Genomic DNA, 16147 nt, shown 5'->3' on the forward strand with positions numbered 1-16147 from the left:
CCTCGTAGGTTTGGACTTTCTTTTGAGTCGACGTAACGATTCGACGAGGTGTCATTCTACTTTTATCCATCGAAAGTTTTGTATTTTAAATAATTTCTTTTCAATTTTCGTATGTTTAATATTCCGAATTCGACTACAGTTTTCAACTGAATCATTTCAAGAAAAAAATGATCCATTCTGTTCGGTTAAAGTTTGTTTTTCGTTAATTCAACATTGTAAAATCTTCACGCGTGCTATCGTAATCCGGATATAACCAGATTTTTGTATACCTTTGGTACTATTCTGTTCGTCGAAGCAAGTGTTCTCTTTGTTTTAAAACTTATAATTTAATTCGTTCCTTCTGTTAAAGCTGAGCTTTCTAGCTTGAGTGAATTTTGTATTTATTTTTTTACTTATCCGATACCTAAGTTTATTTTTATTTCCCCGTTCTCAAATCTAAAAGAAAAGCAAAATGTCGAGCGAAGAAACCACAAGTGATAGGAATGTGGAGATGTGGAAAATCAAGAAACTGATTAAAAGTTTAGAGTTAGCCAGAGGGTAAGTGTTTGTATCAATTTGAGATTTTTTTTTCGAATTTCTTCATTTTTGAGATTTATCGCTGTAACATGCACGATGTATGGTACCTTTTTACAGGAATGGCACCAGTATGATATCATTGATAATTCCGCCAAAAGACCAGATTTCAAGAGTTAGTAAAATGCTCGCTGACGAATACGGAACTGCGTCGAATATTAAATCAAGAGTAAATAGATTGTCTGTACTGGGAGCTATCACATCAGTACAACAGAGATTGAAGCTGTACACTAAAGGTAATGAGAAATACATACGTTGAATTGTTCTCTTATCAATTTGCATAATATCTCATCGTTTGTCATCGTTTTTCAGTTCCGCCCAACGGATTAGTTGTCTATTGTGGAACGATAGTCACCGAAGAAGGCAAAGAGAAGAAAGTTAACATAGATTTTGAACCCTTCAAACCTATAAATACCTCTTTGTACTTATGTGATAACAAAGTAAGTTTGCCCGTTAATTGGTAAACCTATTTAAAAATTTTTGTTTTTTCTGGGAATCGAATAGCGTTTTGTTAAACGTGCGATTCGTCATGCCCGTAACACATGCATTAGTTCATTAAATGCGTTAGTATGTTGAAAACTTTCGAAAAATGGAATAAAATTCTTCAGATCGATGGAAATGCTGACTAACCATTATTGGCTCCGTGCCGTATTTTCATTAGAATTTATCGACGTATTCGATACTTTGGTTGGTCAACGCACGTGGAATGAATATTCAGACCAGTTTTCATTGAAATTTGATCGAGGAAACTACTTGTAGTATCATTTCGTTTTTCGATGCATGTTTTATCCTATTTGACGACTAATCGAGTAAATTGTAATTATTTTCAGTTTCATACGGAGGCGTTGACCGCCTTACTGGCCGACGACAATAAATTTGGATTCATCGTAATGGACGGTAACGGAGCTTTATTCGGCACCCTGCAGGGTAATACCAGAGATGTGCTGCACAAGTTTACGGTCGACTTACCGAAAAAACACGGTCGAGGAGGTCAATCAGCTTTACGTTTCGCTCGTTTACGTATGGAAAAGCGACACAATTATGTGAGAAAAGTAGCCGAGGTGGCAACCCAGTTGTTTGTCACGAACGATAAACCAAACATTGCCGGATTGATTTTAGCCGGTAGTGCCGATTTCAAAACCGAACTCAGCCAGTCCGATATGTTCGACCCGGTTCGTTTTTCACGTTTTTCCCTCCCTACTCGCCCGCATTCTCATTATCGTCCGCTTTCTTATTCTTGGTGATTTGTTTTTCAGCGTTTACAAGCCAAAATTATCAAATTAGTCGACGTATCGTACGGAGGCGAAAACGGTTTCAATCAAGCCATCGAATTAGCTTCAGAATCGCTGCAAAATGTAAAGTTTATTCAAGAAAAGAAATTGATAGGTTGGTACTTTATGCCTAGGCTCGTGCCGTCATCATTTTTTAAAATATTTTTTCATTTTTTCATTTATTCGCGCTGCTAATTTCTGTTTTGATTGCGTTGTCAAGGTCGTTATTTCGATGAAATAAGTCAAGACACCGGTAAATATTGTTTCGGCGTCGACGATACGTTGAAAGCGTTAGAATTAGGAGCTGTAGAAATTTTGATTTGCTGGGAAAATTTAGATATTCAACGATATGTATTAAAAAACCACAGTTCGGGCGAAGAGAAAATATTACACTTGACTCCCGAACAAGAGAAAGATAAAACGCATTTCAATGACAAAGACGTGAGTATGCTGCATGTTTACGCGAGATGTTAATGCATTTTCAGATCAAGTATTTTACAATTTGACTATATTGTGTTGTGTGTTTTATGATTTTCATTCGACAGTCAGGAGCAGAATTAGAATTAGTTGAGAATCAGCCGTTACTGGAATGGTTGGCTAACAATTATAAAAACTTTGGCGCCACATTAGAAATTATTACCGATCGATCTCAGGAAGGTTCACAATTCGTCAGAGGATTCGGAGGAATAGGAGGTGAGTGTTGTGGCATCGATCGTTTTTAATGATTTTCAATATTATCGCAGGGTTAATTATTTTTATTAATGACAATTTTCTCGAAAATGAAATCGCTTAATTTTGTTCTCGATAGAAGGCTTGAAATCTACACCGCCTTCAAAATGGAATTATTCTCACAAAATTCACCTTCTTGTTTTGTTTTCGTTTTAATGTTTTTTGTTTCTGTTTTCGACGTTCTCGCCTCTCCTCGAAATAGGATCTTTTTGGCGTTTTGAAATCAGCGTATAAATTAATCATCCGTTAACATGTTTCCTTGTTTGACACATTTGACAGGAATTTTGCGTTATAAAGTCGATTTTCAAGTACTTCAAGTGGAAGACACCTTTGATGAAATCAATCTAGACGATTATTAAATAAATACAGTATTGCCATTAAATAAGGTAGAGGAAAAAAAATCTGAAAATGTAAAAAAAAGCATGAATGATCTATCGCCTACAGCTATACGTTTTTTCATTTTATTTTGCTCCGTGTTGTTTCTACAATTGAATACATACAGTACACTGTTGAACATTTCATTTTATGATTTATTTTTTTTCCCATTTTTCTCAAATTGTGCGCACAGTTTTATTTTTATGCTAAAATCGTAGTCAGTTGCGCTTCCTTTTTTTTTTTTTGAAAAAATTATCAAATTGAGCATTATTGCTCTTTTGTTTTAGTTTTATCGCTTGTATTTCTCGTATGTATATTTCAAGACTTTGTACCGCTACCGCAGGGTTTGGCGTAAAGTGTTTTGAATCGCTGTTAGTTGATAGTATGTGTGCATTATAAGTTTTGCTCAATTCGTTGAATAGAAATTCTGAAGCCTAAATGCTTGCATGTGCTAGTACAAAATACGTCAACTTGCAGCGGCGTTGATAAAAAAAAGTTTTTAAAACACGCATTACGCATATATTTGTCTTTAGCGCATGAATCATGGAGTATTCTTTGATTATACTCCTACTTACCGCGATTCGTCGCTTTGTATCGTGTAGTATTGTTGATTGGCGCACTCGTTGAATTTCATTTTTTTTTTTTCAACTTTCAGGCTTACTGCGATATAAAGTAGATTTTCAGAGCTTACAATGCGAAGAGTACGACACACTCGATGATTTCAATTTGGATGATTACTAAATTATTAAAATCGAAAACGAAACTACGGACGGCGACATTTTTTCCAGCACATCCAATCTTTACGTTCAACCGAAATGAGAATTTGCCTTCAGATACAGCTCAAGATTTTGTTACGCAATAAAATATGTACCAAATAATTATATGTAACTTTGAAAATCAGAGGGAAAAACCATTCAGCATTACCGCTTACTTCGTTTTGTACACATGGTCCTAATTTTGTACGTTTTTTCGTTTTTACTGATGATACTTGTGAGTTTTTGTCATTGAAATGTTTCACGAATATCATCAAAGATTATTGTTTTTAGAAACGATGTAAACTTGTTTTATTCAAATAAAGCTTTTGCGCCTAAAATATTTAATTGATAATTTTCGATTAGTTGTATTGTACACGTGTAATGCGACGAAAACTGTTCCATCGAGGATGCAAATGCGTAGAGACGCCAACCAACTCGTAAGCTCAGCGAATCACATCCTCCGATGAATAACATCGAGAAAAGATTTACCTACGTTCTTTCTCATTAAATATGGATTAAGTTATCTTATAAATGCAATTTCATTTATGTATCACGAAATGAATAATTTTTACATTATAATGGAATCGAATTAAAAATAGTATGTAAGTTCATAGTAATACGTAATGTACGGGTCCGTTGACTTGGCGGCTCTCTTTAACTCTCTTCAGATGTCTCAGGATGGTGATCATGTTCAACATACCTTTATCTAATTTAGTATCACCAAAAGTAGTTAGATCCTTGCCGGTAATGAAAAAAGTACCTACAAGATGACAATTCTTTATAGTAGCAACGTTTTTTCGTGGGCACATCACACGTTAATAGACCTGAAATTATGCATTACCTTTAGGCTCGGTGTTTTCTTCTCTTTTCCAATCGCAGTAGTATTCCATATCTTTAGATTTTACGGTTTTTTTCGCTTGCCTGACGGTGTCGTACTTTTTCTTGAAAACAGTGTTGAAACAATCGATCAATTTGTTCAACGCTCCGACATTTAATCGACCTTTCATGTACCTTGATTTGGGAAAATTAACGAATTACCTACGTAGTACGTACTCGAGTAGGCTCGATAAATTTTAATATTTCAACGAAAAAACGAAAAAGTACACACTTGGGAACGGAGTCAAATTCTTCTTCAGTAACGTGAGCTATACTGCGACATTTGACGCTCTGAATTTCTTGTTTCGTTTTATCAGAGCTCGAATTGGACTTGGCTACAGGAGTTTCCAAGTGACTCCAGCTGCTCGGAATCGGCGATATGGTATTTTGAGTGGTGGCGGTGTCATTAATGCTCTGAAAAAAGTTTCCCAACTCAGCGAAAAAATCCGATTGAAATGAACATCCAGAAACTCATCGGTTTCGGTACTTACGCTGCAGAACGTTTTGTTGTTTTCTACATGAGTAGAATTCAGCACTTTCGGACAGTTATTTCGGATGTAACAACTACGCTTTTGTAAATTCTCGAGTTCGCTGATTTTCTCCTGAAAGAACAAGTAGGTACCTAATATTAAATAGGCGAACATGTACGCGTGAAGTTGAAAGTTGACATCCGCTAACCGCTATTGCGAGAGTACATTACCAACGAAATCTGATGTTGTTCTTTAATTTTTGCAAACACATTTCGCAACGCGTCCATGGATTCCTTGACTGCTCCGAGATTTGTAAACAAATCCATACACTTGTCTTCAATTTCATCATCGGGATCGTTGTATTGTCCTTCCAGAATTGCCAGTGCATCGGATAAATCTTCAACTTGAGTCAAAACAAAACTGATGTCCATTTTGTTGTTGAAAAAAAATTGGTCTTCCGTACCGCTTAGTCGTTTACAGGTGACACCGGAGTAGAATGAAAACTTTTTATTCGAATATTACGATAGTATCACGCACGAATGGTTGCAAATAGCAAATACCATATAGCATAATTATTTATTGAACTTAAGGACACTGAATTAAAAAAATTTTGAAATTGAATTTGAAAATTTGAATTTCAAATCGTTATCACTAAAATTGTCGAAATTTGTGAAACGACAGTTCACAAATTTCGACTCTGTGAAAAATCACAGAGCATCGATTCTTTTGAATCAGTCGTTCGCTCGAACATTCGTTCAGCGCGAATGACGTCATAATAAACTTTTTACTTTTTATTCCAAATACGAGTTCGTTTGCGTTGCGAGATTCAACAATAAAAGAAGAATCTCCAACCCCCCAACGAACCATCTAGCTCAGCTAATTCTTTGTCTTCGTAAATCGTAAGACTAAAACTTATAAGGCACAGAGAGGTAGGGGGAATTGTTGAATTATTTCACCACCGAGTGAAATGCTCTCGATTCTCTCTCGCCTGTTGCTGTTGCCTTTGTTACTCATATTCATTCGTCGTAGTTCGTCAAGGAAATATCTTTCTTTAAAATGTCTCTTTCGAATATGGCTTATTTTCTGCGACGCGATTTAATTAATCATTAATTACGCGAATTTGCGATTTTATTACTCGCGATGGTTTCGACTGTTTAAAGCGAATTGCAAATATTTAATCGCGAAATATGGTTATATTTAATTTTTCCTAATTGTGAATAATGTTCGTTGGTTCGCGAGAAGTATGATGGTGACGTTGGTATTATATTTCAATCCGTAAGTCTCAGAATATTCATATTTTTATTTCCTTTTTATTTTTCATTATTTGTATTCGCTTTGCTTCGCTTTTATATTATATTCTATGTGCAGTGGCAATTTTTGATGCTCATATTCGATATAGCTAGGTAGGTAGGTGTCTTGTCTTAGTTATCTTAACCAATTTATTATTTCGTCATATTTATCTTCGTAAGGTCTTGGGATGAACTTGGGAAGGTACGTACCTACCTCGTTATCCTTAAAGTACCTAACAAAGGCCTCGGAGGAACTTAGTAAGCTAGTACTTGCTTCGTTATCCTCCGAGAACTTTTTCCAACTTTCATTTGTTCGTAAATATTTTCGTAAGGTCTCTTGGAGTGAACTGGGAAGGTACGTACCTTCCTAGTTATCCTCTAAGTACCTATTTTATTCTACTTTCTTCGAATATAGTCGTCTTAATAGATAGGTAGTCATTTAGGGTCTTATTTCATTACATTTCATTCGTTATTCAAGTCTTAGAATGGACTGGGTAGGTACGTACCTACCTAGTTATCTTCTAAGTACTTCTTTATTTCGTTCTAGGTTTATATTTATCTTATTGAAAAGTCTTTGAGTGAACTGGAAAGGTACGTACCTATCTAGTTATCCTCTAAGTACTTTTACCTCATTCTTAATTCATATTGACGAGTTGAGAAGCTTAGGAGGGAATTGGGTAGGTTAGAATCTACCTAGTTATCCTCCGAGCACTCAATTCTACATATTCGATAAATTTATTTACAATTTGTCATCTTGATATTTAGGAAGTTTTTTTAGGTCTATATTTCGTATTTTCATTTTCAAACAGGATATCTTCTTAGGAACTTATTTGGATAGGTTTTGAATATTCGTGATTACTCAAACCAGTAGGTTTGACTTTCGTTTAATTTTAGTTTCAGACTGATGGAAAATCATTGAGTATCGTAGTTCGGAGGAAAAGCGGCTCGTGTAGAGAATACGTAAAGTTTTCCAACGTAAATTTTACTCGTAAGGTAATTATAGAGGTTTCGTGATGATTTGTCACCTATTTTTATAACCATTCGATTTACCTATTTTGTATATTTATTTCTTTGCATTTATTATGTGTTCTTTTAATAATACGTTTTCAGATGGTTTTATCTTGTACTTTCGTCATCGAATGTATCAACCTATTTGTTGACCTATCAAGTTGCGAACGGGCTATTTCGTTCTTTATTTTCGTCTTTAGCTTAGTCAGGGAACTCGATTCTTTGTCTGACAGCTTCAGAAATTTAGGGAAGTAGATAGTAAATTTTCTACAAAAATGAAAAATAAACGGTTCAATTATCGATATATCGATAGACGTTGATCGATATCGTCAATCGAATCGGCGCACATCGATCCTGAATCCTGATAAGATGATAACACAACACAAACACGCCATGGAGTAGAATTCTGAAATTTGAGTTGCTTATGGAACTGAAAATAGTGTCAATTTATTAATTTTCGTATAGTTTCACTTCTCCTCGGTGTTGCTAAAGGTACAATGATCATCAGATCGTGCGCGAACAAAATTATACGCAGCAATGCAAGTTCAGCTATATTGTCGACTAATTCCATACCCGGCCTCATGAAAATACCGCATAGAGTAAGTTCGAATGATTTCAAACAATGGTACGCATTTTCTTACGCGATGACCTTTCTTACAGACTGCTTGGATATTAAAAAGACGGGTGGAACCTCCCGCAGTTCCCAGATATGTAGACGCGGAAAGAGCAAACCTAGAAGACCTTTATCACGAATACTTGGAAGTAGAACAAACCGACGACAGACCAAGAGTACCGATCAAAGTTGTCTTGACTCAGTTTGTTGAAGGTACTTACGCGATACGAAACTATCTCAACTTGAAATATCATCTGTAAGCTTTCAACACTTCTGATTATGTTTAGATGTGGGCAAAAGAGGACAAATTGTTGAAGTAGATCCTATAGACGGTTACACGGAATACATTTTAACTGGTAAAGCTCTTTATGCGACTCCTCGTAACATTGCCAAACAAAAAATGCTGTCGGAAAGTGAAATCGGCAAATATTCTTCTGTGACTGCATTCAAAGTAACCATTACGATACTACCTATAACATAACATTACCGCTTCAAACCGAATACTAAGTAATTAGCATGATTGATACTTATTTAGACTATGAAGATGTTAAGAAGTATGACATTATCTGTGTATCTAAATATGCACGAACCGTGGACTATTGAACCGTGGCATATTCGAGTTATGTTGCGACAAAGAGGTTTTCACGTACTCGATGATAGTTGCATCAAGTTGCCGGATAAATTGATAAAAGGTCCTAACTTAGAATGGGAAGGAAAAGATTTCGTTGTCACCGTTACGGTAAAATACTTTCGTTTAATATGTACTCGTATTTTAATGAAGTCGTTATGTCAGTAATTTGACCAGTCCGATGCGTTGTTTAGATAAATAACTGCGAGAAAGCTGATATTCGATGTAGATTACGTCATTGGACCAGAACTTATTCAGAAAAAATCGTTTTGCCGCCGAACCACGAATGTGTACCTTCGGAGCCAATATTTCCCGAGCAGAAAGAAATTCTCGACAAGATACCTTTACCAATTTGGAAAGAATACGAGTCCGTTTAATTTAGTTATCCGCATAAAATGTTCATCAATAATAGTATACTCTGTGTTGTTTGAATTTATTTCACAATTATTATCGAGTGTGTCGCCGATATTGGTTCTATAGCTATTTGGTTGACAGTCATCGAATGCCATTGATTTTTTTTTGGTATTGAAAGATAGACTTTATCGAGTTTTTCTTTTTGTTCATGATTGGTATTCGGATTTTTACGTTAATTTTGATCCCTGGAGTTCGAGCAACGGAGTTTACTAGAATCGCCACCTTCGACAAAATGTTCATTAAAGAAATTAAAAATCAGAAAAAGGAAATTTAATGTAAAAAAAAATCATGAAATTTGCGCGACACTGATACATTATCACGCTTAAATTATAATAAATCACATATTCACGACATGATCGCCCAATCATACAATCAATCGAATAGGTACTCAGAATACAGGTTTAGTGACACAGTTTTCAAATCGTTCTATTACTCTTTCGTATTGATCTTCCAATTCGTTATACAATCTGGTTAAACTTTCGTATCGAATTTCTGGCTTTTGAAATACCGCCGCCTGTTCTACTTCATTAGGTTTGAACGTGTAATTCATTCTACGCATCATAGAACCCATTTTCTGCGACAGAGAACACACAAACAACAGGGTTATCAAAATTTTCAACATTGTACAGAAACTCGAAATCTGAACAATTCACCTGAAATGGCGCATTGAGTCGTTTTTTGACGGAGATACGATACTTCTTATATTCATTTTCATCGGATTTATCGATAGCTCGTAAAAGTAAAATTTCGTAAATTCTGCGAGCTTGTTTCTGAAACATTCGCGTTGAGAAAGGACGTTCGAGATGTTCGAATATTAATCAATTTGTTCGGGTACATACTTTATGAATTTTAAACTTTGTTCTCAATTCAGTTTCCATTTCAACAGTAAATCCGCTTTTCAACTTGTCTTCGGCGAAACAATCCAACTTTTCGCATCTACACATATCCAAAAAATCTCGAACCGCTTGACAGTTTTCAGTAGGATCTTCGACTGGAAAAATAGTACCAAAATTAAAAATCAACGCGCCAATTTTACGTTTTATACACGGCTGTTCATTCGGCGAGTAATTTCTACGTACCCGTAATATCGATAACGGAATCATTTTTCAAGTAATGTTTATAAATAGAATTGATCAAATACACGGCGAGTCCTCTCCTTTGAAAAGGCGGCAGAACAAGCAGTTGACTAATGCGAGGTCTCGTGTGACTAGGATACGCGTAATATTCATAAACCGTACTAAATGCTACCACACCGTAGCACCAATCTTGATTTTCGTTCAAATACTTCTCGTACCTAAACAGACAATTCATCGGTGAATACAGAGTTGGTTAACTAAAACATCGCACCTCATCGAGTAACAACGTGTTTACGTACATAATGAAATAATTCCAGCGTTCATCGTCGAAATCAACGTAGCTTGCTCCATCGATATACCAAATTACGAAATGCTGCAGTCTACGATAATAATCGTTGAAGTACTTGCTATCGGTGTTGGATAAATGAACGTGATAAATTTCGTACTTCCTAGACGTTTCGTTTTCTGTTGATTTATTAAAACAAGCCAACATTACGATGACGAATAAAAGGCGATACAAGAAAGTAATGAGCGCTGACCTTCCGATAGTGATAGCGAATCGATTAAAATACCGGCCGGTTTAAACGATACCTCATCCTTCAAAGTGGACACAAACGAATCGAGATTTTCTAAATAATCGTGTTCCAGGAATGTGGATAGAGTTTTCATCACGTCGTCCGCCTACAACAGCGTTAAACATTTTAGCAATCAACTAGGTGGGCGCATCCAAGACAGACTAGAGTAAATCCTGTCATTACCGGCAAACCTATAACGCTGGGGGAAATTTTCTCTTTGTACGCCATGTTTATGTAAGTTCGAAGCCAACCAGCGGTATAGAATAATTCAATTTTCAAATCGTTGTATCCGAATATTTTCTCGCTGAAATAATAATTCCACTTTAATCGATTATCAACTAAATATCATTCAACCGAGAGGCAGCACTTACGTTTTTCCAAACACTTGATGAGACATCTCAGGCTGAAACGAATTTTGCTCCGATTCCAAATCATTTGTTTCACGAACTACGAAAATGCAATAAGGAAAGATTAAAACCAATCATCTTACACGGTAGAACCATCCAAATTTCGAATGTATTCCGCAATCTAATTTCAGCCTTCGTTAGAATAACTCGATAATCCTTACGTAATTTGAAATGAAGTGCTTCGTTGCTATCGACGACAAATTTTTTCTCCACTTCACTGTCGAAGCCATCAGCGAGGAATTTTTCTTCCACTTCGTTGTCAAGATCGCTCGAAGAACCATTCTCTAAATTATCATCCATTTTAGCACGAAATTTTGAAATTGCTTTCTCTAACACGCCGAATGAAGCTTCGTTATTCGATAAGGATATTTCCGCCCAAAACACGTACAAAACGATTCAGCCTACACCAAGGCTCGGGATTACAATTACGACGTTATTTTGCAAGAAACACAAATTTACAAAGGGCAAAACTAGAAAAATTTAAAAGAATGATCAAAAAATTTCAAAATCAAAAAAGGTGACAATAATTTTGGCGCAACATAAAACAAAAACAATGAAAATCCTGGCTAGCGGCAGCGGCTTTATGTTTAAACACCTCCCCCCACCCGTACAATTTCAGTAAATATCTTCAGATGGCGCTAATAACTGCGTAACACGCTTTGACTAACACGCGTCACGTAACGTAACACACCGTACGTGGTACGTACCCGATTGACATATGTATTCGCGATTTCACGGTACGTTACACGCGTTTTGCGTGATGTGTCATGCGTCATGCGACGGTTTTTTTTATTTTTCCCTATTTTTCCTTTATTGTTATCAATTCCATTCGGTTTTGCGCTTATCAATAAGCACCGGTACAGTCATACAGTGTGCAAGTTTCTGTTAATTTTTGAATCACTCTTCATTGTGGATTTTGAGGGATTTAGACTGGAAATTCAAATTGTTCAATGTATTAAAAGTTCAGAAGATACTTGTAAAGAGATGTAAGGACACTGAAATCGCTTACTCGCTTCATTACATCCAGCTTCATCGGCTGAAAAAGTTGTAAGTTTTCTGCGCAAAAATCGTGAAAGCGCGTGGTTCATTTCGATTGTAACAATTTTCATTCTGATAAACATGCTCTACAACGTGTAATTTTTCAGTAACTCGAAATATTCCAATCATGCTGTTCGAAAGTCGTAGAATCTTACTTGGTTTTCGTATCAAATTGAGTTTCGATGCTCCTTTGAAGAAAGAGAATTCGTACATATTTGTCAATTTGTCGAAAACACCAACTATCGGCGATCTGTCGAACGCTATCAAAGAACGCTTTGAAATTCCTCAAGATATTTATATCGCGTTGAATGATTGCCGTTTGTTGAATTCCGAAGACAATTCGGTATTGATAGACGTTAACGAAGTGAGGTTGGTATTTGGTTAAAAATTGCCTGCCGCGTTTGATACGTTTTAATAGTTGAATTTCTTTTAGAATAGTACCGTGTAACGATGGAAAGAATAATTCTGCTTCGAAAACTTCTCAAGAATGTGGAATTCTTCGCCCCAACATACCATCTGCTGCAGGTTGCCTCTCATTGGCCGACAACAATAACGAAGTATCTGAAGTAGACGCAACGTTACCCGCGCCCATTTCAAAACCGCCACAAAGTAAAGAGCTGATCGCCAGTACAGCGAGTGTGAATGAAATAACCAATCGTAAATCTAGACGATATTATAGCAGTGTAGCCGAAACCATGAAATATCTTAGTCAGAAATTCAAACTCGAATCGGAAAGCGATTCCGTTTCACCGAACGGTGTAGTAACATCGGGCGAAGATCGTAAGGAAGAACAGAGTACCGCTGTCGATGAGTTAGAAACTATGCAAAAAGGAGGAGAATCGTGTCAGCAGAATGATAACTTTTGCGAAAAAAACGACGACGGTTTTGTGGAGAAGAGAAAGCGCAAACGAAAACGAAAACATTCCAAAAAAGTGGTAAGATTCGAACGTTTTGTAGTTTTGAATTTGAAAATTTTCATCTACGATTTTCTTCAACTTTCGTAGGAACGCGAATCTAATTTTGGCGACGTTGCCCTCGATAATCAGTCCGTCGATTCTAGCAAAGAAGCTTACGCCGATAGTTTATCAAGCAAATCTGCTCGTACGCATATATTTTTCGAAGGCGATAATGACGAAAGTATGTAAAAATATCTACGTATTTCATTCGCGCGTTTCTCCTTTTTATCTAGCTATTATCTAAATGTAACTATTTTTTTAGGTGCTGAAATGAAAGGAAATTCGATGGAATGCGATTTCTCTAATGACGCATCTTTCCAAACACCCTCGTCCAATAAAAAAGCGCGAAAGATGGAAAAAAACGTCGTAAATGTTGGGACCGATGTCGTCGATATGGGCGTAATCATCGATATTACACGCGGCGGTGATATTGCGGAGGAAAAACAAGCGCTTCGTAGTTGTTCGATCGAGTCGGACGTTATTCCGATTGCCAAGTCCTCCGAATCGGAGATGAAATCGTCTCGCGAGCTGAAGTATTCCGATTCGAAGGTATCGCTATCCAACGACCACGATGTGCCCTCTTCAACTTCCGCTAAACAATCGATTACTTGTGATAAAGTCAACGATTCGGAATCAAAGTCATCGTCGAGTGACGGTTTTTCGTGTACGGTCAACGCGAAAATAAATGATCGGAATAACTTTCAAACGAGACAAGTTCCTAGCGTAACTTGCGATCCTTTGGCTACTTTATTGATGTGCAAGCAACTCCAATGCCCGGTTGAATACCGTGTACAATATACACATCCGAACGCGCGAAGCCGAAGTAACTCTTGCACATCCGTACGAAGTAACAAATCCAGCATTAATGCTCGTACATGCACTGTAATCGATCTAACTGCAGCGCCGTCACTCGATAGCGTCGACCAAAATACATCAAAACCTATCGAAGACAACGAATGCGAAGTAATTTGTCAATATAAAGTTGCCGGCGGCAAAATTCTGACGCGTGATTCCCGCGGATCGTGGAATATTCTCACCGAGAAAGAAGCTGCCTTGAAACTTCAACCTGTGGACGTGCCGCAAGAAAACCAAAGCTTGGTATTCCAGGTAAATTACCGCTTCCGCGTATCCAAGATTTTCGAATAGTCGACGAGGATACGTAACTCGCCAATTATCGTTTTTTAGATGTTATACTTGGGTGCTGATATGTGTCCGACCATGAGTGATTTAATATGCGGCAGAGTTATTACATTTCAGAAAAGTATCGGAAGATTGACTTTGAATATTTTACCCGAATTCGTCGAAAATTTACGTAAGTTGATAGATGGCAAAAAATAATTAAATACCTAAGTACCGACGTTTTTCTTAAACGAGCGATCGATTTTGTAGAGAAAAGTTGCGGAGAAGATGCTGGTTTACCCGACGAATTAGTTCATATTACAGAAAATGCTTATCAAATATCGTGGATGGCGGTGAAAAATCCCAGACTTCTAATGTAATTTTATCGTACCTTAACTACCTTTTTATACGTATACCTATTACCTACCTCTATAATATTTTTTAAACAAACGATGTAGCATCTGGTTTTATGCGTGAATATTGAATACACACAGTTTCATTATACTACGTACCATTCGAGTATTTTGTATCGCAGATCGTGCACTGTGTCGAATACCTATCAGAAAAAGTAATCAAGTGCCTGGGTACATTGTCGCAATAAAAATTTATTTATAAAAATTAACGCGTAATAACATTCGAATAACACAATGTAATGTTTTCTCCAACATGAAAATAAGAACAACTTTATAAAAATTATAGATAGGTACATTTTTATCGAACAATCGAAACATTCGCATGGGTATTGGGGGGAGGGGGGGGGGGGGGGAATTCGAGTAAATAAAACGTAGTGATGCGATCGTCAACATGGGGGCGCATATGTACTTCCTAAAATACAGAGAATATTCGTATATGAAAGAAATTTATGAAATGATATGTACACGGGTAAGTCTAAGTCCTATAATAGTTACTCTAAGACCAGAGGCGTGCTATTGAAAAAAAAACAAAACAAAACAAAAACAAAAAACATCAGGAGCTGTGAGCTTACAATGAGAAAAAATAATTTCAACTTCGTTCCTTCAAACATGAACAAAAATATCAAAAATTTCAACGTTTAAAGTTATAAAAAAACAAAAAAACAATTTACAAATTCGTCTAAGCTAGGTTTTACCCATCTCATATTATCGAAGGCAGTTGTTACCTTATAATCTTGTACAAATGGTAGGAAGTTTACTTTCCCTACTCAACAGACATCGTCGCTCAACATTCATTACACTCTAGTTGAACATGTGAAAAGGCGACCTGCCAACTGAATTTCAATTCAAACAGTTTTACACGATTACGTTCCAAGTCCGTATGTAATGTATCTTTAGACAACAATAATGAAAAAATAATAATAGGTATAAGTAATAAAAACAACAACAACAACAACATACAAACCAAAACAAACATTAAACGAAGGGAAGTGAAAGGAAAAGCATATTATTTTAAAACATTTCCAACGAACGCGCGAGGTATACGCCAACATGAGATTTTCACTAAACGATGCCCAAGTACAGCTAAAATAAAATTAAAAAAAACAAAAAACAAAAAACAAAACGCTGATGTCGCTCAATGCTCGATGTATAAACAAATCTCCGAAATGAGAAAAACCCAGTAGGATTGTCCCCGTTGAAAAGAATATCTAAATCTCCGATTATTTGTGAGATCACGATATTTTTTGAAGTGTACAGTGCAATCGAACCGAATCCTCGATTTATAAATTTATTCCAGCAGTGGTTTTCAAACAGCGTACAGGCAAAATGCACCTTAAAGTAAAGAGTGTCACAAGGTATCCCGCAGACCTGCTTTCTAAGTAGGCTTTTAGATATCAACCAAGTTTGACTTATTTTTCAGCATTGCTTCTCCCGAAATTCGATACCTATCAAGCGAGTTTTGGAAGCCCATTGACAACTGGTGTTTAATTTCAACTTCGGAGATTCCGTCACACTTTTTGGAAGACTCGCGCGGTTTTTTTTCGCATCGTAAGATTTGAATG

General features: G+C 36.5%; 5 protein-coding genes across 6 annotated transcripts; 3 read left to right on the top strand and 2 right to left on the bottom strand.

The window, feature by feature from the left end:
- The first annotated feature begins 9 nt into the window (after positions 1 to 9).
- eRF1 (eukaryotic release factor 1) lies at positions 10 to 4041 on the top strand. Of its 2 annotated transcripts, XM_065355713.1 has the most exons (9): positions 10 to 537; positions 634 to 809; positions 886 to 1013; positions 1404 to 1745; positions 1830 to 1959; positions 2065 to 2285; positions 2390 to 2537; positions 2853 to 2959; positions 3604 to 4041. In XM_065355713.1, exons 1-8 carry the CDS (start codon positions 452 to 454, stop codon positions 2930 to 2932), a joined length of 1311 nt encoding a protein of 436 aa, XP_065211785.1. In that variant the 5' UTR covers positions 10 to 451; the 3' UTR covers positions 2933 to 2959; positions 3604 to 4041. The 2 variants fall into 2 exon arrangements, with proteins under 2 accessions (XP_065211785.1, XP_065211784.1); XM_065355712.1 differs by lacking the exon at positions 2853 to 2959 and having other exon boundaries at positions 11 to 537.
- LOC135839617 (spindle and kinetochore-associated protein 1-like) lies at positions 3741 to 5721 on the bottom strand. Its single transcript, XM_065355721.1, has 5 exons — positions 5280 to 5721; positions 5071 to 5181; positions 4812 to 4993; positions 4545 to 4714; positions 3741 to 4463 (listed from the first exon to the last, which is right to left on the bottom strand). The coding sequence occupies exons 1-5, from the start codon at positions 5478 to 5480 to the stop codon at positions 4312 to 4314; spliced, it is 816 nt and encodes a 271-aa protein (XP_065211793.1). The 5' UTR covers positions 5481 to 5721; the 3' UTR covers positions 3741 to 4311.
- A 1879-nt stretch (positions 5722 to 7600) lies between these two features.
- Positions 7601 to 9019, top strand: mRpL9 (mitochondrial ribosomal protein L9). The gene is made up of 5 exons (XM_065355720.1): positions 7601 to 7945; positions 8007 to 8172; positions 8247 to 8410; positions 8495 to 8698; positions 8782 to 9019. The coding sequence occupies exons 1-5, from the start codon at positions 7844 to 7846 to the stop codon at positions 8962 to 8964; spliced, it is 819 nt and encodes a 272-aa protein (XP_065211792.1). The 5' UTR covers positions 7601 to 7843; the 3' UTR covers positions 8965 to 9019.
- Positions 9020 to 9249: 230 nt separating this feature from the next.
- Hat1 (histone acetyltransferase 1) lies at positions 9250 to 11650 on the bottom strand. The gene is made up of 9 exons (XM_065355715.1): positions 11221 to 11650; positions 11024 to 11099; positions 10836 to 10956; positions 10617 to 10758; positions 10377 to 10542; positions 10081 to 10295; positions 9841 to 9992; positions 9655 to 9771; positions 9250 to 9575 (listed from the first exon to the last, which is right to left on the bottom strand). Exons 1-9 carry the CDS (start codon positions 11357 to 11359, stop codon positions 9390 to 9392), a joined length of 1314 nt encoding a protein of 437 aa, XP_065211787.1. The 5' UTR covers positions 11360 to 11650; the 3' UTR covers positions 9250 to 9389.
- A 235-nt stretch (positions 11651 to 11885) lies between these two features.
- On the top strand, positions 11886 to 14676 carry LOC135839608 (uncharacterized). The gene is made up of 7 exons (XM_065355706.1): positions 11886 to 12106; positions 12205 to 12466; positions 12531 to 13032; positions 13102 to 13234; positions 13316 to 14160; positions 14239 to 14365; positions 14443 to 14676. The coding sequence occupies exons 2-7, from the start codon at positions 12225 to 12227 to the stop codon at positions 14550 to 14552; spliced, it is 1959 nt and encodes a 652-aa protein (XP_065211778.1). The 5' UTR covers positions 11886 to 12106; positions 12205 to 12224; the 3' UTR covers positions 14553 to 14676.
- The last annotated feature ends 1471 nt before the right edge of the window (positions 14677 to 16147 follow it).

The sequence above is a fragment of the Planococcus citri genome, chromosome 3 (assembly GCF_950023065.1).
Source record: "Planococcus citri chromosome 3, ihPlaCitr1.1, whole genome shotgun sequence".
NCBI classification, from domain to species: domain Eukaryota; kingdom Metazoa; phylum Arthropoda; class Insecta; order Hemiptera; family Pseudococcidae; genus Planococcus; species Planococcus citri.

Coding starts and splice junctions, on each gene's coding strand:
- eRF1 (XM_065355712.1), top strand. CDS start 452: ATGTCGAGCGAAGAAACCACAAGTGATAGGAATGTGGAGATGTGGAAA. Junction 810..885: donor ATTGAAGCTGTACACTAAAG/GTAATGAGAAAT, acceptor ATCGTTTTTCAG/TTCCGCCCAACGGATTAGTT. Junction 1,014..1,403: donor TGTACTTATGTGATAACAAA/GTAAGTTTGCCC, acceptor AATTATTTTCAG/TTTCATACGGAGGCGTTGAC.
- LOC135839617 (XM_065355721.1), bottom strand. CDS start 5,480: ATGGACATCAGTTTTGTTTTGACTCAAGTTGAAGATTTATCCGATGCA. Junction 4,994..5,070: donor ACAACAAAACGTTCTGCAGC/GTAAGTACCGAA, acceptor AACTTTTTTCAG/AGCATTAATGACACCGCCAC. Junction 4,464..4,544: donor AGAAAACACCGAGCCTAAAG/GTAATGCATAAT, acceptor GTCATCTTGTAG/GTACTTTTTTCATTACCGGC.
- LOC135839608 (XM_065355706.1), top strand. CDS start 12,225: ATGCTGTTCGAAAGTCGTAGAATCTTACTTGGTTTTCGTATCAAATTG. Junction 14,161..14,238: donor ACCAAAGCTTGGTATTCCAG/GTAAATTACCGC, acceptor ATCGTTTTTTAG/ATGTTATACTTGGGTGCTGA. Junction 14,366..14,442: donor CGAATTCGTCGAAAATTTAC/GTAAGTTGATAG, acceptor TCGATTTTGTAG/AGAAAAGTTGCGGAGAAGAT.
- mRpL9 (XM_065355720.1), top strand. CDS start 7,844: ATGATCATCAGATCGTGCGCGAACAAAATTATACGCAGCAATGCAAGT. Junction 8,173..8,246: donor CTTGACTCAGTTTGTTGAAG/GTACTTACGCGA, acceptor GATTATGTTTAG/ATGTGGGCAAAAGAGGACAA. Junction 8,411..8,494: donor CTTCTGTGACTGCATTCAAA/GTAACCATTACG, acceptor ATACTTATTTAG/ACTATGAAGATGTTAAGAAG.
- Hat1 (XM_065355715.1), bottom strand. CDS start 11,359: ATGGATGATAATTTAGAGAATGGTTCTTCGAGCGATCTTGACAACGAA. Junction 10,543..10,616: donor TTCGCTATCACTATCGGAAG/GTCAGCGCTCAT, acceptor ATAAATCAACAG/AAAACGAAACGTCTAGGAAG. Junction 10,296..10,376: donor CGCTGGAATTATTTCATTAT/GTACGTAAACAC, acceptor TTGTCTGTTTAG/GTACGAGAAGTATTTGAACG.